Source organism: Coffea arabica, chromosome 1c (genome assembly GCF_036785885.1).
Source record: "Coffea arabica cultivar ET-39 chromosome 1c, Coffea Arabica ET-39 HiFi, whole genome shotgun sequence".
Taxonomy (NCBI): domain Eukaryota; kingdom Viridiplantae; phylum Streptophyta; class Magnoliopsida; order Gentianales; family Rubiaceae; genus Coffea; species Coffea arabica.
In genome coordinates this window covers 56,040,061-56,063,192 of record NC_092310.1, presented here as the reverse complement: position 1 = coordinate 56,063,192, position 23,132 = coordinate 56,040,061, and the positions used below count along the sequence as shown (strand labels likewise).

The following is a 23,132-nucleotide window of genomic DNA, read 5'->3' as shown; positions in this document are numbered from 1 at the left end:
ATTTGTGCCACGACACTTGCGCAATTAATTTGGCAAACTAATTGTAACAACACTTGTCGTTGATTCTGCCACGTTCCAGCATTTTTAGCTTAAAAAACTGAAACATTTGTCACCGAGCACTAAAAAATGAGTAGAGTTCATTCGGCTTGTATAATAATCAATATACGAGAAGTAACACTACTCTAATCCAAATAAATAAATTTTCCGCTCTAAAGTTTTAGATCTTGTGTTTGGGTCGTCATTTTTTGAAAATTTTATAAAAAAAACATGTAATGTAATAATTTAATATATGTTTGATAAAAATGTACCTATGAAAAATGTAAACATTTTTTTGGTTAAAAATTTACAATCTAAACAAAAAAAGTGTCGTGCCTGCTGATGAGCCATGAGGATTAGAATCAAAAGTACGGCAACTTTTGATTGCAGCACCTAATAATTTGACATCATCGTTCCCCACACCTCGCACAAACCATGGTGACAAAATAAGTTAATCAATTTCAACTTATATATTGGCAAATTTCCCGCTCACCAAACCCGCCCACCTACTCCCCTTTGCAAGTTTCAACTCCCTTATCGATCCCCCCACCATTCTCGCCCCTCGCCTCTATCTTCCTTTCTCGACGTCAAAAAATTCTGACGCCGTCAAAGGGCCACCCACCTTCACCGACCCCACTTCCTACTTACTACTACCACTCCATCGGCCACCTACCCCCTCCAATGAAAAACAGAAACCACAAAAAAAAAAAAAAAAAAGACAACTAGACAGCTGCCCCCCCCCTGCTATAAATTATAGTCACTCCGGCACCAATCCCACTCCATCACCCAAACCACTCAACCAAACCAAACCTCCCACTCCTCCACACCGTCATGGATCTTCTCCTGCTAGAGAAGACCCTCTTGGGACTGTTTGCAGCCATCATAGTTGCCATCGTTGTTTCTAAATTACGGGGCAAGAAATTCAAGCTGCCTCCAGGCCCAATCCCAGTTCCCATTTTCGGAAACTGGTTACAAGTTGGTGATGATTTGAACCACCGCAACCTCACTGACTACGCCAAGAAATTTGGAGAAATCTTCCTTCTGAGAATGGGCCAGCGCAATCTTGTGGTGGTATCGTCCCCTGAACTTGCCAAAGACGTCTTGCACACCCAGGGGGTGGAGTTCGGCTCCCGCACCAGAAATGTGGTGTTTGATATATTCACCGGCAAAGGCCAGGATATGGTCTTCACCGTCTACGGCGAGCATTGGAGGAAGATGAGAAGGATTATGACTGTCCCCTTTTTCACTAACAAAGTTGTTCAGCAGTACAGGCACGGTTGGGAGGCAGAGGTTGCCCGTGTCGTGGAGGATGTTAAGAAGAACCCTGAATCCTCCACCAATGGGATTGTCTTGAGGAGGAGGTTGCAGCTCATGATGTACAATAATATGTACCGAATCATGTTTGATTACCGATTTGAGAGCGAGGATGATCCTCTGTTTAACAAGCTTAAGGCTTTGAACGGAGAGAGGAGTAGGCTGGCTCAGAGCTTCGAATATAATTACGGTGATTTCATTCCCATCTTGAGGCCTTTCTTGAGGGGTTACTTGAAGATCTGTAAGGAGGTTAAGGAGAGGAGGCTGCAGCTGTTCAAGGATCACTTCGTTGACGAAAGGAAGTAAGTTTTAGTTTCTGAACTTTTCTCTTCATACATTACTTATCTGGAACTCCATTGATCTAATGTAGTTCGATTAACATAAGTAGCACTTTTTTTTTCTTTTTCTTTTTTAAAAAGTCTCCTAGATTAACTAAGGATATATTATTATTATTTGGAATAATTACTGTAGAGTATTATTTGGATAGAGTATATATTATGATTGATAGAGTATTTAGGGAAAACCCTTTTCTGGAGATGTGCTAATAAAGAAAAGTTTAGGAGTTTCTGGATTCTGACCTGTAAAAGCATCTTAGGAGTTGGGATGTCTAGTTTGATCCAAGAAAAAATTTTTTTTTTTTTTTTTTGGCTCGGTGAATCTTTTTGTCTTATGCATTTGTTGTCCTTTTGACGTCGGGTCGGCTGATTCCTGTTCGAACTTTCTAGCGATATTTCGTTTATGCGTTTGACCGTGACAACCTCTCACGAACAAAGAAAAGATAAGCGTTGCTTGTTTATTTAACTAGAAAAACAAAATCGGTACTTCTTGCTGTAATATGAAGCATGGATAGCTTGTGGGAATGTTTTCCTAGGACTTGGAAATGATTTGTATTATTATTTTTTTCAACAAACAGAAATGAAGCATGATTATTAGTTTTCCATTTTTTTTTCTTTCAGCCTTGCTTGTTTTGCAGCACAAACTGGAATCAAATGAATAGTCACAGTCTTAATAGCTTGGCTTCTTACTTTGTATTTTTGGGTTGCAGGAAGCTTGCAAGCACAACAAGCATGGATAGCCACAGCCTAAAATGTGCCATTGATCATATTCTTGAAGCACAGCAGAAGGGAGAGATTAACGAGGACAATGTCCTTTACATTGTGGAAAACATCAATGTTGCCGGTAGGTTAACTTCTCACTTCATTAACTTTTTCATCGATGTTACCCAGCCCCACTTTGGATCTTTTTATGAACTGTTTCCTTTGGATAAGAGCCCTTTCATCTTAGATTAGATGGCCATTAGTTTATTAGCAGTAGCGCACTAATAGAAGCATCCAACTCAGCCACCAACCACCAAACGTGCAAGTAAATGAAATCCAATGATTATGAACCACCTTTCATTTAAACCTTTTCGGCTGGAGTTGACGAATTGCTGGATAAGTAACTAAGGTTTGGTATACCTTTTCTGTGTTTCCGCCTGTAAAAGAATGTAGTAGTGGATTACTATATGATTGTCAAATGAAACTGAAATAAAGATCATCATGTACATGAAGCAATCCTGCCACATTTTTATGCCAACATTTACCTTTTCTGAAAAAAAAGCAAAAAAAAAAGAGTTTCTTACTCAGAAGTAGAAGGCTAACATGCACCTTTTACTCGGAAGTAAAAGTTTCTTAAATTTGGAAGATCTGGATGTCATTTGCAGATACTTCTCATCTACTGCAATATTCATTTCTGATGCTGTGATTCGGCCTCTGTTTTCATCGATTCCCTCATCAATTAAAATTGTCTGGCCAAGTTTGTTGTGCATCATCAACACTAGAGAAGCTGTAGAATTATACTTCTCTGTCTGTTTCTCACTCTTATAGTCTTGTTTTATTTTTTTTATTCATTTTAAATTATAGTACACTTTTTAATTGAAGAATATATTTAATTTTTAACTTCTCTAAATACCTTTATTTAATGTACTTTGTTATTAGTTAGTGTAACCTACCTTCTTCAATAATTACTTTGATTCATGCCTTGAATGGTGCAACCTTGGACTGGAATCACTACTTTACTGGGAGTGCTTTACAATCTATAAAGAATTCTGCTCATCTTTATGCCCACAATATGATTTCCTTTTGCCTGAAATGAAATTTGATGAAAGCAGTAGAACATCTAAGCATGATTGAAAAAAGACCAGACGACACTCTTGAGATTTTTACTTTCCCAAACTTGAAACTCTGCAACGACTTTAAAAAGTACTAAATAAATTTTCATGAACAGCTATTGAGACAACGTTGTGGTCAATTGAATGGGGCATTGCGGAATTGGTAAACCACCCACAAGTCCAGAGGAAACTACGACAAGAGATTGATACCGTGCTTGGACCTGGTGTGCAAGTCACTGAACCCGACACCCTCAAACTACCATACCTTCAGGCTGTGGTCAAGGAGACCCTCCGACTTCGAATGGCAATTCCTCTTTTGGTGCCTCACATGAACCTCAATGAAGCCAAGCTGGGCGGGTATGATATTCCTGCCGAGAGCAAGATTTTGGTCAACGCTTGGTGGCTCGCAAACAACCCAGAGAACTGGAGGAAGCCAGAGGAGTTCAGACCAGAGAGGTTTTTGGAAGAGGAGTCTAAGGTTGATGCCAATGGCAACGACTTCCGGTATCTTCCATTCGGTGTTGGTAGGAGAAGCTGCCCTGGAATCATCCTTGCATTGCCAATTCTTGGTATCACTTTGGGACGCTTGGTGCAGAATTTTGAGCTGTTGCCTCCTCCAGGGCAATCCAAGATTGATACCGCAGAAAAAGGTGGACAATTCAGTCTGCACATTTTGAAGCATTCCACCATTGTCTTGAAGCCAAGATCCCTCTAGACGTGATTGTAATTGTGTGATGAAATCGGTATATTGCAAATTGCATTAAAATTGTCAGTGTGTGATTTTGAAACTCTTTTAATGTGTAGACATTCGTTCACAATCTATGTATTCGCAAAGACGTTTTTACCATAAATCTGTCGTTCAATCAGGATCTGATATAAGCATTACCGAAGTCAAAGAACGGCATGCCTACAGCCCATTACGGTTTAACTTTCTGAACTTTTTACCCTTTCGTGTACTGCATCCACCAAATGACTAAAGATTTGCTGTCCACCACCCAGCCCCCAGCCCAACTGTCACCCCAAAAAAAAAATGAAAATAAAAATTTAAAAAGGAAGAAGATGAAGATGCAGCGAGATCATGTCTAGGATTTAAGTATTGGTCGTTCTATGGGGTTTTTTTTTTTTTTCTTTCTTTTCTCCTTCGTCCTTTGGGTCCGACATATCATTTCACGCGTCAATATCATTGAACATAATTGTGTCCTTGTGGGACGGTACTAAATCATTCTCAGTACCAAACTCTCGACTCATGACACCAACTAGGGATCTCTTCCAAGTTTGTAAGGGAATCACATGATCTATCAACGAGTTCTCTCCTGCCACACTTTCTCCTTCGGCAGTAAAAAGGGCTATTATTGTCACCATCTGCCATCTACCAATGTGGTAGTTGTGTAGTCATCCGCTACCCACTGGCTCAATCAACACTTCGAATCTCAGATTTGCTCGACTTCACCGTGCAAGCAATACCAACAGCTTTAGAGCTGCCCAGTCTTTTTCTGCGACTTGGACTCAGTATTCAAGTGTCCAATTTTGATCAAACCACCCGCCAGTCCTCATCCCGCACGCGCACAACATGTTCAGCAAGCTTTAATCATTCCGGGTACGGTGCAAACAACTTGTTCAATTCCGAGTATTATATGGTAATGATTTATCATTCATACGATTTATCAGTTGAGCTGATGGATCATCAATAATCTAACATTCCAAATTGGAAAGAGTGCATCGTTATTAGATCAATATCAACTGATATGCCCCAAAACCTGACTAATGATGCATTTAAAACCCCGTTAATCTTCTTTTTCTGGGACACAATAATTTCTATTTTATATCCACTCCTATTCTTCTATACTAAAAAGAAAGAGAGTGAACCAAGAGAAAACCGAAGGGACAATCTACTGGTGGATCAAATGGGTGCTAGTGAAATACAAATCAAGTGATTCGATCCCTTAATCTGCACCACCACCAGAGGGCCTTCCTTGAAAGGCGTTCCCCCAACTACTCCAAAGGTAGTTGTAGTTGGTAAAGAATTCTGTAACAAGATAAAAAGCTGCTCATTTTACAAAATGTACAAACCCAAAAAAATTTTAAAACAAAAAAAAAAAGAGCACAGGTGTAGAACTTGATTCAATTTTCTTTTCCTCTTCAAAAACATCAACATAAGATGGGAACTGAACAAAGTCACAGAATTGAAGATGTGGGTCTAATCCAGGCCCCCAAATCATTTAAGCATCAGAGAGAGCAGACATGACGACCCTTTCATTCTCTGTGCACACTACCATGCTTCCTTCATTCTATTTTATCCAGAGCATCGGCTTATTGTACACAGATCGGATCCCGTCTAATCAGTTCTAAATCTTTTTTAGAAAATGGTCAAAATTCACGTTCATAGTACAAGCACAAAGATTTCCAACCAATAATTCAAAAAAAAAAAAAAGAATAGAAAATTAAAGGAAACTGTAGTTCCCGTTGTCCAGAAAAATTTCAGCAGAACAAGAAATTGAAGCGCCACTTGAAAAGATTGAAGCTAACAACAGTGGAAGACCACTTGAAGAAATTCGCAGCTGCCCACCACCCGTCTTTTACCTCCAGCCCGAATTATTTATAGCCAAGATTTGGAGCAGAATGCTAGGGTTACGCTTATTTACCAAACCGCCCCTATTTAGTACCAAGAATAACACAATCATCCTGGTTTCTATTCTACCAAATGGACCCATGCGCCTTAAAAAAAAATTGCGACCAATGTCGAAGCTATAACTTCAGAGCGGGTCCAAGTTCTAAGTTGAAGTCCAATATAGACTGACGAAGCCCATGAAGCTAGAAGAGCATCAAAATTATTAGCAGTGGAGAGCGGGGCAGAGTAAAATGATTTTGTGCATTTCAATAAAATGTAATCATTCATTTTGTCCAAGAGGTAAATCAGTTTTAATATAACGCAAACTTGGTTTTGTTTTTGGGTTAGTCCCATGCATGTTAAAATTGAAGCGCATCTCATAATTTGAGCTATATATATATATATAGGCCAATCAAGGTAGTAAATTTTTCAAGAATCATTGCTGTTGCAACAGTTCCTGCCCCAAATTCGAGTGATGGATCGTTGATCCAAAAAGTTTCTCTAACAGGGGAAGGCAGAGAGCCAAGTACTTTTCGTGCTCTTCTTCATCCATAAATCCAGCCTATTTTAGAGTAATGCTGCATTTCTAATCCATCCAACCCATAATCAAATGATAAGGAAGATAAAAAGAGTAATCATATCCTCTGCTGAGGTGAGTCTTCTAAACTAAAAAGCACGTTCAATTTATATTAATCACGGCTTAAAGCAATCTCCAAGGCCAAATCATATTTTTATTGCCACCATATTACATCCTTCAACAGTAACCCCCAAAAAAGAAAAAAGAAAAAAGAAAAAAAGTTACATTGCATTTGAAATGGAAATTGCATCAGCTGCATTAGCCTCCCTTTTATTCCTCAATCCTCGTAAAGTATCCATCCAATCCGGCTATGCTAGACCCATTTTGTGCATCATTGGCAAGATGAAGTCATAGACCTTTTTAGGGTCAGGGAGAGAGCTGGAGACACTTTCCCTTTCCCTGCATCTCTTGACCCATTCGACAAGCTGTGGAGTCTCAGCCTCCACGCTGAAGTTGGCAACATTCTCCAAGGTATAAAACCAGATAGAAAAGGGTAAAAGAGCTATATCCACAAAGCCGAATGAATCACCACCGAAGTAAGTCTTGTCTCCCAGCACTCCCTGCAAAATCTTCAAAGCTTCTATAAATTCCTTCTTCGCTTTCTCCCGCTCCTCCCCCTTGTTCCCCCATATATTCCTTGAAGATACCTGCATTCCACGCCCCAGAATTATAGTCAATATATTTGTTCTAAAGTTTACCAGGAGTTCAGGCGATTCTCGAAAATTATATTACGAAATTACTTAGGAGAAAAGCTAAGAGCAATTAACAGTGCTTGTTCATTCCTAGATTTTTTGAGCCGTCCAAACACAGGGATATGTAAACAGGAGGCCACCGGAGAACCCATATAGGCAGCTAAGAGCCTGAGACTAGCATAATATAGATTGGGATATAACCTGACTAGAACAAGGGAACAGCAATTAAAAAGAACAAAAAGTTGAGAGGATGTAATAGTAACCTTCTTATCAATGTAATCAGCCCAGAATCTGGCTTGGGATCTTTGGTAAGGATCGGCGGGGAGCAATGGAGATTTGTGATTCCACACTTCATCAATGTACTCAACAATGTTCAGGGATTCACAAATGGGCTTGCCGTTGTGAATCAGAACCGGGACGGTTTTGTGAAGCGGATTCATCTCTAGAAGCAGGCTACTTTTCTGCTTATAAACGAAGTCTTCTTCCTGAGCTTGGTACTTGATCCCCTTCTCGGCCAATGCAATTCTTGCCCTCGTCGCGTAAATGCTAACCCATAAATCTAGCAGAATCACACTACTCTCTTCCATTTTGCCAAATTTCACTGGCTATAATGCTATATTAGTATATTTGTGCAATCTGCGAGTTATATAGGACCCTGCTGCCGGGACCAGATGCATCGAATGTGGGTATTACGGTTCAATACGGCAAGTGCAAATCGGCGCATACATCGTATATTGACCAGCCCGGTACGACAATGGAACCGATTGGCCAGGTGGTCCGGATCTCAAGTCGGGCCCAATCTCTAGGTTGATCGGATAATGGGTTCAATCAGAAATTCGGCCAATTTTCTAGTTTACTCGGTGTTTTCTTAAAAAAAAATTTTTGGTCTTTGTTTTTGAAATATTATATATATATATATATATATACGCTTTTGATAGTATTTGTATATTGTATCTTCATCTAAATATGCATAAGATTTTACCACTTGCTTAATTTTTATTTGATAATAACATTTTTTTAAATAAAACTGTTTACTTTTTTATTATATAATTAATCATTTTAACTTTAAAACTGACAATATTTGAGTAGTGAAAATTTATTTTATTTTAAATAAAAATAAAATAATAAAAAATGATGCTATATCTTTGGGAACAAGTGACACAATTTTGTTTTATATTTGACTATATTATTTATTTATGTAAAAGTATGATGAAATGAAATAAATTTTTCTATTAATATTTATATGTTCATTATATATCTTTTTAAGTACAATAATTAGTATTTAAAAGCATTTCATTAAATATTTTTATATATATTAAAATTATTATTTTATATTTACAAATATTAAACTACTACTCACTCACCGCCGGTTCAATCAGTGATTCACTGATCTAATGAGTGACCTATTGATCTGAGTCGAATTTATTAACTTTGACTACATTGAGAGCTTAATGACCTTCCCCCTCCCCCTTTCCCTCGATGTGAGTGGTGTGTGTGTACTCCCTCCCTTTTTTTATAACTGACGTTTAAGAAATTTGCTCTTAAGTACTTTTATCTGTCGTTGTATTATTCTCATGCAGCATTAATTATTTTTTCACAATTTTACCTTTTTATCTCTCTTTACCAATACAGGGCTCTTAATTACTACTCCTAGTAATTATTACTTCTCTCATTGCTTTTGGCCTAGTAAAACAGCACCATTTAATACTCTAGTGAGAGAAAATATGAGTGAATTGGACAATTAATGAGGGTACAAAAGGAAAGTAGTGTATAAATTTAAACAATGAAAAACTTTTTTTAATTGGCGTGCAAAACCTTAAACGTCAGTTATAAAAAAAGGGAGGGAGTACTATTTAAGGTTTTCAGTGTAGCTTGAAAGTCAGCATGTTTTTTTGAGTTGGATTGTGAGTTTCTCAAGACTAGTGTATGTGTGTGTTATTTATGATCGTGGGTGAGAGTTTAATGACCTCGAAGAACTTTTGCGGAGTGCACATCGTATATGGGCCATGCTGCATCGGTCACCCGCCCCACAAACAAAAGTCCAATCCGGCAATCGCCATATACAAAATGCGAAACTCGTTCCTTTACTTTTGGAAATTTGTGTCAAACTCGTTGATGGCAACGAAGGATACTTTCAAGATCATGCATTCGGGGACGAAAATTCTTCTCATTGTGCGGTGAAGATTTTGATGAACCACGTCAATTTCCACACAGCAAAGCCCTTGTCCATATTCAATCAGTGGTGCCGAAATATCATTGTCGACTTGTACAAGTTCGTTTTCCCCAACAAAAGATTTATAAAAGTCACAGCGGTAGGCTGACAAAATTTAGTGCTTTTATCTTTCCCCAGCATAATTTTCTCAACTAGGATAAAGCAAATATGTATCCAAAATAATTTTCGCCACCCCCCCCCCCCTTTAGAATAATAAAGACGAATATGTATCCAAAATTGAATAGCACTACCTCCACCCGCAACAACCCCCCCCCCCCCCCCCCCAAAACCAAAAAAAAAAAAAAACAAAAAAGAAATAGCACTATCGGGTTTGATCCATTTGAATTTGAACATTTTAAGGCCCGTGCTTAACTCTTTATTGGATTTTGTGGTGAAAAAACAAACTAGTATAAGCCAACCCGACCTCATTAACAATCCTAATTGTTACCAAGAAAAATAATCTCATAACATGTATAATTGGAAAAAATGGCAGAATACAACTATTTATGAATCAAGTTATAGTTCATTATTCATTATTATTTATTTGCACAACTTCACAATAGTAGTGTGAATTCGATTACTGTTCATGTGAATACCATAAATGATACTCAATTATTGTTACGGAACTATACAAGTAGTTAATAATGAATTACAATTTGGTCACAAAATGTTACATTGTTCGTGAATAGCTTGACCATTTTATGGGTAAATGTGGCAAAAAAAGGTTCATGGAAACTCTATCGACATACACAATGAACTTCATAGAATTATTCTCCAAAAAACAAAAAACATCATAGAATTTGTAAGACTTGTTTATCCTTGACCTACGGAATTGAAATATATGCCAAGTTACTCAATACTTAAGCCAAGGTTGTCTCCTTAAAATTCACTAACAAATCAAACAAAATATAATCATAACTTAGTTGTGCTAAAGTAAAGTGATTAGTTAACAAACTTTAATTTATATTAATGGAAAAAGCACACCCTATGGATGTACAAATTAAGGGGAAAAAGTTTTTTTTTTAATCAATGAAATTGTTAGAAGCTTTATTATTTTTGTTGCAAACAATACGTCGAGCGGTAGCTACTTAAAGGAATAAAACACTTCTATACGTGTCATAGTAATTGGAAACGTTCGGCACGAAATAACTCCCGCGTCCCCTCTCACTTAAACAAGGAGTACAAACTGATGCTTCTCTCCGCCGGCATTTTGATAGAAAGCGGCATAATCTCTCCGGTCGATCTCCTGCTGTCCTGCATTTCGGTTTCTATTTGGCGGTGAAATCACCGCCTAGGTAATTTACGACTCCGGAAACCTCCCTCAAATTCTGTTTAACTACTACCGAGACCTTCCCCGCTACATACTCGCGTCTACGTGATTGCTTCCGGACTGTGATCGATACCTATGGAATTGAAGTAATTAAGTTCCTAAAAGCGAAATAGCTAACCAGTGTCTCGTTAGGTTTTAGAGAATATCCTGATTTTACATCACCAAGTTTGTTATTGTGACAATCAAGGACCCAAGTAAATTTACTGTATACTAGTTCCCGTTTGATTTCAACTGCTTGCATTGATACAGAATTTCGATTCGTGAACACAAGAAGTAGAAATGATGCCTATCTGTTATTTTCGTTCATAAGCTAGTGTAGCTGACTAATTTTTTTAATTACTAATTTCACATTTTGGCAAGTTTTGTGTTTGAATTTGAACTCAGAACTTAATTATATATGGTGCTATTGCCAGAGTTGCTGGTATTAAGTTATTTCTTGGTTTACTTATTTTTTCCAGCTTTTGGGTGTTTGTATAGGTTGTGGCTTTAGAAAGATATTTGAATATTCAAAAATGTTGCAATGGATGGGCGGATCTCGGCGGAAAGTGACTTCCGTAAGTCTGATGTCGTATTAGATTTTATTTTGTTAATTCTTAGTGAAAATTTCTTTTCTTTATTTTTTCGAATTGTAAACGTTAGATTAATCTTGAAAAACGGTCAAAATTTCTGCCACTGTTTCCTGTTAAAAATTCTCGATTAGGAAATCATTTCAGTTTTGTTTCTAGAAAGTAAAAAGGGTGAGACATGCATGAGCACAAACATGTAAAACAAGATCATGAAGCTGTATTGCTTGAAAAATATTGCACTTTCGAGTGAAGTTGCATTCAACAAGTCAGATTGCGTTTAAAATTTGTTAACCATTCCACAACTTTGCACTTTTAATAACAAAAAATTTAAAAAGATGAAAAGTTTTTGAAACAATTGCTTGCATCTAAGATATTGAAAGTCCTATATGATTGTACTATAACATCACTTATATAGATTGACAAGGTGGAACATCTTTGAGCTTTTTTATGTGCAGTTCAACATGTTAATCTTTTTTCCCTCCTCTCCATTTCATATATGGGTGAATAAAACTTTCTGATTCCGGGGCGTGCTGAAATTTCAGACAAGAATGTCAACGCAGAAAAGGTAAGTAGAAATTATGGTTCTTACTGTTTTTAAACAGTTTTAAGCCCTTGTCAAATGTACATTCTGCTCATGTCATGGCTTGTCAAGAACTTTGAAGGATTTTATTGGGTGATTAGTAATATAGGCTACATATTCTTTAATATTACAGGCAAAAACACTACTTTGAGCAGAAAAGGCGGCAACAGCAAGCGACCGGAGGGAGGAAAGATTCTGAGGAGCACAATATCCATGGGCAGCATGCTGAAAATAGTAGATCTCTGGATATTCTAAGTTTTCAGAACTTATCAACTGTTGTGCAACAGAATAAGTCAAATTACCCTTTAGGTTTGTTTGTTTTTTTTCCTAGTCCAACTCTTAAAGGGTTACGGGCTGCCTTTTTTTTTCTCCCTTCGAGCTACTTTATGGGAAACAATGATGGGGCATGCTTGCATTTTTATTTCTTTTACCTAACAGTTCCATTTCCCGGGATTGGAGATCCTGGTCAACTGTCAGATTCGGTTAAACTTCAACAGATCTTTTTATTTTTTTACTTTTCCTCCTTAAATATAAAATACTTTCTGCTAGTAAACTACAATTTTTGTGCTACTGTGAGAAGTAGTTGGGTTAGTGACTTTAAATGAGTATAGCTAATGACTTCTATCCCTTTGGGTGCTTAAACCTGTACTTAATTCTGCTGATGAGACATAGCATGACTGAAGTCCATCAGTTGGTAGTGAATCTACTAGAGCAGCAAATCATTTGCATCATTATATCTAGAACCTGTTAATTACTATCATTGAATATAAAGTTGTTAGACTTGAAAACCTCAGGAGTGCTCTACTTCATTATTGCTTGTTGGGTGCTGTGGCCATCCTATGTGTCTGATCTGGACGTCTCATGCTTAAGTTGCCTAATGCCTTGATGAAATTGACATGTCTGTGTATGCTTCCTGAGTCCTTTCTTGACCATGCAAGGAAACAATGAAACAGAGCAGCATGCTCTGAACTATCAAGCACTCAAGTGTCCACAATCAATACAATGCTTTCAAGCTAACAAATTCACACCTTCCGGCCCCTCTGAAGCTGAGGAAGCAAGTATGCTGCTCAAATTAATTGAATTTTTTTTCTTTTGATCAAGTTTCTCTGCTTGTCTGCTAATCTGAGGGCTGGAGATAATAGTACCCAAATTTGTGTTGTTATAGGACTTTCATCAAGCTATCAACCAGGCAGTTCATATGCAAAGACGTAAGTATATTCACAAAATAATGATTAGTAATTAAAACTACAAATAGTCAATTATATCTTAAAATTCACATTCACAAGTATTCTTTCAACTGGTAGTATTCTGAAGTGATTATTCAGCATCACAAAATAATCTTGGCTGGCTATTGAGTAGTCATTGATAAACTTGTTCTCCACTCTGGACTGCCAAGTTTAAGCAGAATTGATCTTCATGCTTGCTGATTTTTTTTTTGGAAAGTCTTGAGCATAATTAACACCTGCAATGCTATCAGGATGTTGGTTAGCACTTCTGGTAAAGATGCAAGAACTTTCAACTCAGATGATGACAAGATGAATCAGATAAAAATGGTCCCAGAGTATCAAGGTAACAAAAGTTTGGTTGAATATATATCATTTTATGAAGTTGCATTTACAATCTGCACTGGTATACTGAATGTCAAAAAAGAAAGAAGGGATGCCAGAAGCAAAATTTGGAGTCAAAACCATCCAATCCTTGTATTCAAGTAAAGAGCTATATGGATCTCGTATCTTTGCATTAATTATGTAATTTCCTTTCCTGAACTGTTTACAGAACTAGGTATGATGGACATACTTGGAGATGATGAACCAAATCTCCATACTGGTTCAAGTTTAGAACGTGAAGCTCATGCTGCATTTTCAATTGAAGGTACAATGTACCAGGCTGATCAGATAATTCTACTTTTCTCTTATCCTTATTTGTGAAAATGCAATTCCCTAATAAGTTTAATTGTTCAACAAGGAAACAGAAACTACATTTTTCAGTACCAAGATTGTAAGCTTCCAGTTTGTGCTGCTTGTCAAATTTTCTTTTGAGTTCTATACGTGTCTGGCTTAGTTGAGTATTTGCAGAAGCATGTGATTAGAAGTAAAAGAAAATTTTCTCAGCAAACAGGCGTGTTTTGGCTAAAATTAATGATAGTTCAGAATTGGAAAGGATTAATGCTTGCTTTAATCTTTTACTACCCACTGTCACTTGAGATCAGTGTCACTCTCGTTACTTAGTTCAATAGATTTATCCACATATTGAGCATTTATGATCCCTATGAACATACATGATGCATGATGCACCAATGTAACTGAATGTGCACTTGGTTATCAGGTGTTGGTAGAGTGGAAATGGAGACTCCAGTTCATACGCCAGTTCGTGCACCAGAGGTGCATGGCAGGTAAGATATCTTTAGTGTGATACAGAGAACAATCTTTTGAGAAGTGACTAAAATTGGTGCAGACTAAATTTGGGCCCAGTGACAAACTAATCTGAGTTGTAGTGGTGGTGTTAGATCTAAATCCCATGCAAACAAAGTCTGACAAACTTTTGGCATTAATTCAGTTGAATATCTTCCCACATATTATGCCAAATTCTGACAACCTGGATATTGTACTAACTTAGTGGCTTGTTGGAGCTCAATCATTAGATCAAATACTTTAGCTTAAAGTGGAGAACTTCTGAGTCAACTCTTAATACTAAGCCAATGTATTTATGTGGCCCTAGTACATACCTGAGGTATTAAAATTCCTCGTTTTGTCATGTGGTCAAATTATGTTAAGTGATGCAATGGTTTACAGCATCTTCCTATAATCTTGCTTTTGGAGAATCTTATTTTTATCTACTTCATTTTTAAGGATAATATTTCATCATCAGAAAAATGATATAGAGTCTTGGTAGAATATACGCTAACACAACACATCAATGTGACCACCTTTTCCTTCCGATACTTCATTTTCTTTTTCATTATCTTGTCTGCCAAGTCCCAGTAAACACTGGCAAATAACCCATCAATGCAGAGGTCATCTTGATCAGTGACCGTCAAACATGATAGCAGCAAATAGAGGAAAGATGGATAGGAGAGGGGGGAGGTGCACTGGAGGAGGGGATGGGAAGACTCTGAAAAAGTGTGGTGAATGAGGAGAGAGAAGAAAAGAAAGGGGGCAGAACTTAACTCCTGTAGCTTTCATATAACTAGCATTGCTTAAGGATTTCAACTAATGTATGCTTTGATATTTTAAATCAATGTATTGCTTTGATGTTTATCTTTTGTATGCTTTCTCTTTGCTTAGGCATCCACAAGCCCTTATCGATGGTTAATGGAATTGCATTCTTAATAGTTTCTTTAGTAGAGGATGCCATTGTCATGCCATCAAATATATTCTTGCTTATCAAAATCCATCATTAGAAAAACCCTTCCTGTTTCACCATTTGCTGTCATAAATACTTCAGTTTCCGCCTCTGCATTCAGAACTTCCTCTTCATAAGCATCATTGAGTTATAGGCTTATTCTCATTTTTATAGTTAATCTCTCAAGAGCCACAGTTGAAGCATTGTGTGAAGAGTGAGTTTGTGCTGTTTGACTGCAGAAACTTCTTGCATGGTTGCTCTCCACCATCAAAAGCTATGAGGCCTGCTGACTCATTCAACCTTAACAGCGAGCTGGTTAACCTTGAATTTGAATTGGTAAGGCAAATGCTGATGCCTAATTTCTACTGTCAAAAGGTTGCTTCGTCAACTATGTATTGAAATCTATATTCAGTAACTCGGTATCTCGTTGTCAAAAGAGTCAATGCTTCATTTTCATGTCAAATTCCCTCTTGAAGTGTCAAGTTCTAGTCATTAATCCCTCGCAAAGGTTTCTAATGTTCTATTCTTTCTTGATGTTCATCTGAAACTTAAATTTAGCAGTGATGTTCGTCTGAAATTTAAATTTATCTGTGAATATATAATCTAAATCTTATCAACAGTTTTAAATTTCTTTACTGGAGCTTTTCTTACCAATTCTCAATTAGAGTGCCTGGACGGGATTTCTTTTATTCAATTTTACATATGATCATGCTTTTACAGTAAGGAAACTAAAAGGAGCATCTTATGATGTTGTACTCTTGCTTATCTGTGAAACTAACGGGTGCTATCTGTGCCTAGTATCACAATAGAGAAAAACTTATAAACATCTTTTATTGCATTTGATCTTTGTTGCTGACTTCTATCTGTGTTGGTCTTTGTGATTTAATACCTGTTGATTTTAAAACAAAGAGCTATATATATGTGCCTTGATATGACATTATGGTAGCTCTGAAAATTGTTGCTAAAAGGAGTTACACTTTTTTCAGCATTCTGCCTCCACATGTATGGCTCTTGATGTTTCGTTTGTTATTGACTCCAGCATTCTTTGTAATTATTGATATCATGGAGTAAGTATTTTGATTGATGTAATGCAGGATGCTATGATGCAGGAAGTTGATGTGCCCTTATGTAAAAGTTCTGTGGAGTACTCTTTCTGTTCAAAGGACATATTGGGTTCTTTCAGCAAGCAAAAGCAAGATTTGTTGGACACCAGAGAATTCTCAATATTTGATGACAATGATAATGGTTTTACTGATCTTTTTCAGAATGATGAACCATTCTTCCACAAAACAGAGAGAAATAGGCACAGTTGGGATGGTAATGCATTTTTCTGCATCTTTTTTTGGAAGGACTTTAAGGTCAATCTTTAGTTTGGGAGCTATTAACATCAGTTTGAAGAAGCATTGTCATTCTTAATGCAAACTGTTTTTTTGGGGGAGATGGGAGATGTATTAGCTAGTCTTGATTAGAGTTTTGAAACACCTATATACAGAAGTAAAAAAATTGGGTTTGTGGTCTAAATATTTATTGAACATGCTGTACCATGCGCTTCATTGTTTGTTTGGCATCCCCATTTGCTTCATGTTCAGGCTCTTCTAATGTAATAAATTTTAATTTACTATTTATTTAATGTCATCCAGCAACCTGTAGGCCTGTAACTGGCAAAATTCTTGACGAGAGTGCTTTTGGTTCATCTTGCAACATTTGGATGGATCAAGAAGATGCTTCTGATGATTATTATACCATGGACTCCAGGAGTGAAGAATTTACTTTCCAAGGCTCTTATCGACAGAAGAGCAGGTTTTACATACAGGAATTGACCTATATTTGACTAAAGCATATAGTACCATCTGATATAGATTAATCATCTTACTGCGTTTGTGTAGGACTACAATGAGAAAATCAAAGAGACTCGGACATAGAGGTGCTTTTCAGTCCCATTCTTTGGTTGCCTTTATTGTATTTGTTAATTCTGATTTAGCTATTCTGCACTTCCTCAGCTGCTGGCTGCTTTTCTTTATTAGGTGCTTTATTATTCTCAGCTATGGAGTTCATTCTCAAGTTTGTCTAATTTTTGTTCTCAGTCTTCCTTCAGTGATTTTGGAGTCTGTTGTTCTGTTGTCTTCATTTCCTCTACTGTTTAGATCATACCGGAAACTTGCATGTTTATCAGTTAGTGATCGCCGCTCCATGTTTGATGTCCTTTTTTATTCTTTTCTTTATTACTCTCTTTATTTATTTATTCTTTTTCAGATTCACCTGAGCTATATGTGAAGCGCCAGAACTCAGAGAACTTTCATGATTCCACAATTCCGGAGATGACATGGTAAGAAAGTTCAATAACATAGCCCATCTCCACCAGCATGCTCGTTTCTACTAAACTCCATAACTTTTATATTGGCAGGAGATCTCCAGTTCACAGAGACCATGATGTTGGTGATATTGATTACCAACCCACATGGTCATGCTTCAAAACTGAAGATACAAGAGACAATTTGAGTTTGCTGAGGTCATTATACCTGGCTGTTCTTGTCTGGAAATGTCATATATGCCTCTGTTTCTCTATAAACTAATTACATCTCGATTAATTTCTTGACAGTGAGGAGTCATGCTCGTCAAGCGCAGGTCATATTTAGTGGTGCAGTAGATATTTGGCTTAATTATCACCCTACAAAATACACAATACATACCTTTTGATTCTCTTTTCAGTGGGGGGTGTATCGAAGAAAGGCACATTGAACTCAACTGAGAAACAGACACCGAAAAGTGCTGATTTTGGTTGCTCAGAGAACATCTGTGGTGAAAACATTATGTATGGCAGAGTAAAAACCTGCAATAAGTTGGAGATTAACCAGCAAGGGGACAACACAAATGAGCAAGGAAAGCTTACAAGGATTTCAAATTCATCAAGATCGCAACCAGCTGATAACTCAAAAATGACTTCTGAGAAGAGGTTGAAATCAGAGAATGGCCGATTGTTTGAGGGAGCATATGATCCTGGCAAGACAATTTCACGTCATAATCCTTATCCCAGGACATATGATACAAATCCAAGCTCCAGACTTTGGATTGAAGATCTCTTTGGCACATCCGGAGGTACCAATGTGCATGCTGATTGCTCACCTTGTTGCAACCTGACATCAGAAGAACATGATTCCCACCAACGTAAGTTGGAAAAAGTTACGCCAGTGTCAAGCATGCTAAATTTTTCTGAGCACTGCAATAGGGGGTATAAACCTCAGAAGTCAATGCATGGTCACAGTTTTCCAGAATCAGAACTGCAAAGCATTACCAGGGAGGAAGATGAACATACTGATCTCCCTGTATCTGAACATGGAAAACTGGAGCATTGGAGAGAGCGTTCCCGCTGCAGAAAAAGCTTATTCTCAGGATGTGGGAAGTTTATCTATGTAGCTGATGTGGAAGACAAGTCTAGTGACTGCAAGGAATCCACTACTGAGGCTTCAAAATTATCCTCAGGATGTCGGAAGTGTACTTGTACGCCTGATGAGGAAGACAAGTCTAATAATTGCAAGGAATTCACTAATGGGACTTCAAAAGCCGGAGAGAATGTGAAAGAAACGGATTGTCTCCAAGATGAAGATGCATCACCATCTGGGGCTACTTCAAGTATTGATGGCAATTCGTCCCATGTAGATGCTAAGTACGTGAATAGCATAAAATCTGTTTTGTACCTTCAGAATCTTGTTCTTTCGCAGGAAAAAGAGAACGTTAAATTAGCCTAATTAATTCTTCATTGTGGTTAGATGTCAGCTTAATGCTCAGAGCTCTTTTTTGCATCAAACTGGATCCGGAGGTAAGTAAAATCTACTACTTTTTTTTTTTTTTTATCTTTGAACTGACTTTTTATTGTATGTTGTGTTATTGGTAAGAGTCGAATCTGCAAAGACTGCTAATCAGCTGTCTTTTGTTCTTCCCAACTAGCAAATCTGGAAGAAGGATTTGGGCATGAAGAAAGGACAGGAAGTGAGGAGAAAAGTGGGATTGAGTCAACATGCCAGGTGATGACGCTTGATAGCTGTGTCCTGCAACTTCTTTGCATTCAGGTACTGAAGGAAGCATCTGCTAAGGTAGCGGGGAAGAAGGCTTGAAGCTTTGAGCATATTGAATTCCTTGGCTTGTCCTACATTGCCCCTACAACTTTTTCTTCTGCGAAAAGTTTGTCAAGGGATATTTACGAGCAATTAGACCTCAGATTATTTGGCATGACTTTGCTTTGTCCACAATACTCTCTTGCTTGACTGGCAGTTCTTTGATTAGTGTGAAGTGAATGGAAAAGGAATGGGCCCGCAAGCAGAATTTATTTCTTTTTCCTTTTTTTTTGGGGGGCCTCATGAGATTGCTTTGGAACATTTTCTTAAATTAAAATTTCTTTAGATATTAATGGAACAAAATATGAACATACAAAAGAGGATTGTTCAACTGATAACAAGTTTGATGTTGATACAAATCTCTGCCTACCTAATACCTTTCTTTCTATCAAATCCATCATTTCAGAGTTGCTAACTTTTATCTCCCAATGCAGAGCTGTCCTTTGGATGGGTGGCTTAATTTCATCATATAACATCTCAATTTCATTACATCTGATTGATTGAGAGGCTTTAGCATGAATTCTTGAGCTCCTTCTTCCAAGCACCTAGTTTGAGTTAACAAGAATTGAGGCATGTCAGAGTTGATTTCACGTATATTTCTGGGTTTCTTTCTAAGCATAAACTTTTAACGCTATTAAATTTGCCTCATGTGCCACTTAGATTAAAATTAGTAGAATTTGCAGCCTGATTATTACTCCTTAATCCGGGTTGGGACGTTCTCAGACGATACTATGACAACTGGTATCTCTCTCAGTCTGGATGATTCCTGTTCAGTAACGAAACATGTTAAGACATTCGCCATGAATTTTCAATCTATAAAAACGAGAGCAACCAATTATCTGGTTGCTTGCTTTGAAAATGCATAAAGTGAAATATGGCTCACCTTGACCTTCTTCAATAGCTCATACCCTGTCATCCCTGGCATGCAGTAATCGGTAATTATCAAGTTTATCTCTGACACCTGCAAAATGTATCAATCAACTGCAGTCATCATCAGAAAAAAATGAGCCAGAAAAATATAAAGTAATAGTCTATATCAACCAAAAAAAAAAATTGTAGCATTGACGAAAAGATTGAAGCGCATAACTTGCCTATTAAGAGCTGCAGATTTCATTCACCTATTTATCAACTTAAAAGCAAGGTTATAGGAGTTTTCTACTTACACAGTTGCTGGCGTGTTGTCCATCTCCCAAGCCTAAGACCTCGAGAGCCCTTTGCCCGTTCTCTGCAGTCGTAACTACCACACAAAATACCGGGGACCAATTCAGCGCAGAATTATTGTACGATAATAAAGGATCTACATGGTGCGAAATTGGCATTTGAAATAGAAGTGTATATTTTTTTTGTCTACAAGAAATTTTTTAAGCTCGCTTCTTGCCCTCCTCATTTGATGTCCAACAATAAACCACTTTCAGCCCTTGAAAAAAAAGTGGTAGCAGCAGCAAATTTGAAGGCGATGATGTGATAAAACTGCATCAGTTGTGATTTTCAGGATTAGTTGGCATGAATCTTGAAGATCTTGTTGAGGAGGATTTTTCAGTGAACCAAAACAAAACCCATTACATTGTTCTTTCCAGAAACTGGGGTTGGGAAGCATCACACCCCGTCACATTCGACATACACTACTACTATCTACTATTACAGTAAAATGAGCCAACAATGAATTACTACTACTACATGTGACACGTCAAGCAGTAAATAACAAAGCAGAGTATTAGGAAGGACTGATGTCAATTTGTCAAAAATGGTTGGTTAAAGAAACGCAAGCCGTCACCTCAATCAAGCCCACAATTTTCTGCCAGATTAGAAACATGCACAAGGCGTGATGTTATTAAAAGCGATAGATATGCCGTACTACTGCCACCCGGACTAATCTTCCCGAAGCTATGGCATCATTTAAGCGGCGTAACTGGTGGGGTTGGGGATGGGGTTGGGGTTGGGGTTGGGGTCGGGGTCGCGGTCGGGTGGTGAGTAAAGGATAACCACAAACACTACTCTGACAGCGTCGCCCACGATCCATTGTCCATCCTCGTTTCTATACTGACTTGACTTGTGAGGTTTGAAGAGATTTTTAGGCTTCGTTGCCACTTGCCAAACATCTTCTTTTTTTTTTTTTTTTCAAAAGAGTAGTGGCTTGACTGCTTGAGCGAGTGAATTGTACAGAGAGAGAGAGCAAGAAGAAGCCTGAGAACCTGTGAAAAAAAAAAAAAGGGAAGGAATGAACAATGAATGGTTCATTACCTTTGCATGCAGAGCTGGTGAAGAGCTTCTCAATGAGTCTGCGATCTACTAAACTATCGTCCACTGCTAAAACATGGGGTCTCTCATCCGATTCTCGACCTCTTGAAGAAGATGCCATAGCTGCTAGCTATAGAACCCAACAAAAAGCAACCGACAAAGGCTCTCGTGAGAGGACCAAGACACTCATTAATTATAATGTCTTCTTCTGAACGCTAAACGACCAACTGACGAGCAGAGGATTTTAACTTACGGTGGGGGGGGGGGGTGCTTGGGAAGGGGAATGGCAATTGCCACTAATACTTATAGGGGAAACTGGAAAGGAGAGGATCCCCTTATTATTAAGACAATAATGTGGGTACTAAATCTACTTTCGATACGCAAATGCATCTGTAGGGAGAGGGGAAAAACTTGTGGAATCGTGATAAAATCAAGTCACAGATATTACGTGATCTTTTTGGGTTTCTGGGACAAGGTTGCAGACATGGCAACAGAGGAGAGAGAGAGAGGAAAAACAAAGAGAAAATGCATCAGTCTTCCTTTTTCGGTTCCCTCTTTCAAGTCTTTTTAGTAGAGAGAGTATTTCCTCCCTCCCTAATTCCTATCCTACGTGGTAGCAGTAATATATCTTCCTCTTCCATTATATCCTCTTCATCTTTAGACAGAGATCCTTCCAGCTCAGTACTGATTCCTGCCTATTTTGTTCTCGAGATGCACTGCACACCCTTCCATTCACATTTCACGCGGGAGTGGAGGATTAAGGACGAATTTGTCTCAGTTTGGCAAAAGGCTACTCCATCATGCCATGCCCCATGGCCCATGCGTGGCTTGATTCTGTTACTGTATTCTATTCTTCCATTCTTTTATTACCCTCTAAGCCAGCGTTAAAAAGCCCGTCAACTTTAGTACCACTGCTTATCTTCCTGACTATTACGTGAACAAACAAAATCAACAGAATTTGTTGGTTTCTTTCTTTTATTAACTTTTGTTAAGCAAAAAGAACCCAAAAAAGGGATTAAATTCGCATCCCGTCGAATTCATCTTCTTGACCTTCAGAACAAACGCGGTAGATGATAATTCTACTTTCCTTGCTTGAATATCATTGATTTGGCAGAAAAAAGATGTCACCATGTGGGAGAATGAGAACGATACAGAGATATGGGAGAATGAGGAATCCAAGTTGACTATGGAAGAGATCTGAACCATCAATTCAGGTCGGAATATGTGCCTAATACGGCATCGTAATTTTCAGAATAGGGGGAGAAAGTTAGAAGTTTCCTAATGCTTATGTTAGAAAGAGCAATTAGAGAATCTGCTTGTGCAAATTTTGTTTGATTGTACGAATCTGACCAGCCCTGCAGCAAGGAAAAGTCTGA

The 23,132-nt window shown here is 37.8% G+C and overlaps 4 protein-coding genes and 1 non-coding gene across 8 annotated transcripts; 2 read left to right on the top strand and 3 right to left on the bottom strand.

The window, feature by feature from the left end:
• Positions 1-785: 785 nt before the first annotated feature.
• Positions 786-4,350, top strand: LOC113731437 (trans-cinnamate 4-monooxygenase). Its single transcript, XM_027256719.2, has 3 exons — positions 786-1,652; positions 2,396-2,529; positions 3,616-4,350. The coding sequence occupies exons 1-3, from the start codon at positions 868-870 to the stop codon at positions 4,212-4,214; spliced, it is 1,518 nt and encodes a 505-aa protein (XP_027112520.1). The 5' UTR covers positions 786-867; the 3' UTR covers positions 4,215-4,350.
• A 1,336-nt stretch (positions 4,351-5,686) lies between these two features.
• Positions 5,687-5,788, bottom strand: LOC113687268 (small nucleolar RNA snoR100). Its single transcript, XR_003447730.1, has one exon. It is a non-coding gene; the product is annotated as a small nucleolar RNA snoR100 (small nucleolar RNA).
• A 978-nt stretch (positions 5,789-6,766) lies between these two features.
• LOC113731444 (probable glutathione S-transferase parA) lies at positions 6,767-8,014 on the bottom strand. The gene is made up of 2 exons (XM_027256731.2): positions 7,640-8,014; positions 6,767-7,331 (listed from the first exon to the last, which is right to left on the bottom strand). Exons 1-2 carry the CDS (start codon positions 7,961-7,963, stop codon positions 6,993-6,995), a joined length of 663 nt encoding a protein of 220 aa, XP_027112532.1. The 5' UTR covers positions 7,964-8,014; the 3' UTR covers positions 6,767-6,992.
• Positions 8,015-10,686: 2,672 nt separating this feature from the next.
• LOC113731426 (uncharacterized) lies at positions 10,687-19,821 on the top strand. Of its 4 annotated transcripts, none has more exons than XM_072080245.1 (19): positions 10,687-10,883; positions 11,396-11,472; positions 12,027-12,049; positions 12,198-12,373; positions 13,003-13,122; positions 13,230-13,272; positions 13,542-13,633; positions 13,841-13,936; positions 14,390-14,456; positions 15,646-15,742; positions 16,516-16,723; positions 17,047-17,206; positions 17,293-17,330; positions 17,660-17,732; positions 17,811-17,915; positions 18,006-18,031; positions 18,116-19,070; positions 19,174-19,223; positions 19,352-19,821. In XM_072080245.1, the coding sequence occupies exons 2-19, from the start codon at positions 11,431-11,433 to the stop codon at positions 19,516-19,518; spliced, it is 2,538 nt and encodes an 845-aa protein (XP_071936346.1). In that variant the 5' UTR covers positions 10,687-10,883; positions 11,396-11,430; the 3' UTR covers positions 19,519-19,821. The 4 variants fall into 4 exon arrangements, with proteins under 4 accessions (XP_071936346.1, XP_027112498.2, XP_071936360.1 ...); XM_027256697.2 differs by having other exon boundaries at positions 10,688-10,883; positions 16,501-16,723; XM_072080253.1 differs by having other exon boundaries at positions 10,689-10,883; positions 12,198-12,298; positions 16,501-16,723.
• Positions 19,822-19,823: 2 nt separating this feature from the next.
• On the bottom strand, positions 19,824-22,450 carry LOC113731453 (two-component response regulator ARR17-like). Its single transcript, XM_027256743.2, has 5 exons — positions 21,760-22,450; positions 20,682-20,755; positions 20,402-20,479; positions 20,214-20,284; positions 19,824-20,063 (listed from the first exon to the last, which is right to left on the bottom strand). The coding sequence occupies exons 1-5, from the start codon at positions 21,875-21,877 to the stop codon at positions 19,937-19,939; spliced, it is 468 nt and encodes a 155-aa protein (XP_027112544.1). The 5' UTR covers positions 21,878-22,450; the 3' UTR covers positions 19,824-19,936.
• Positions 22,451-23,132: the final 682 nt, after the last annotated feature.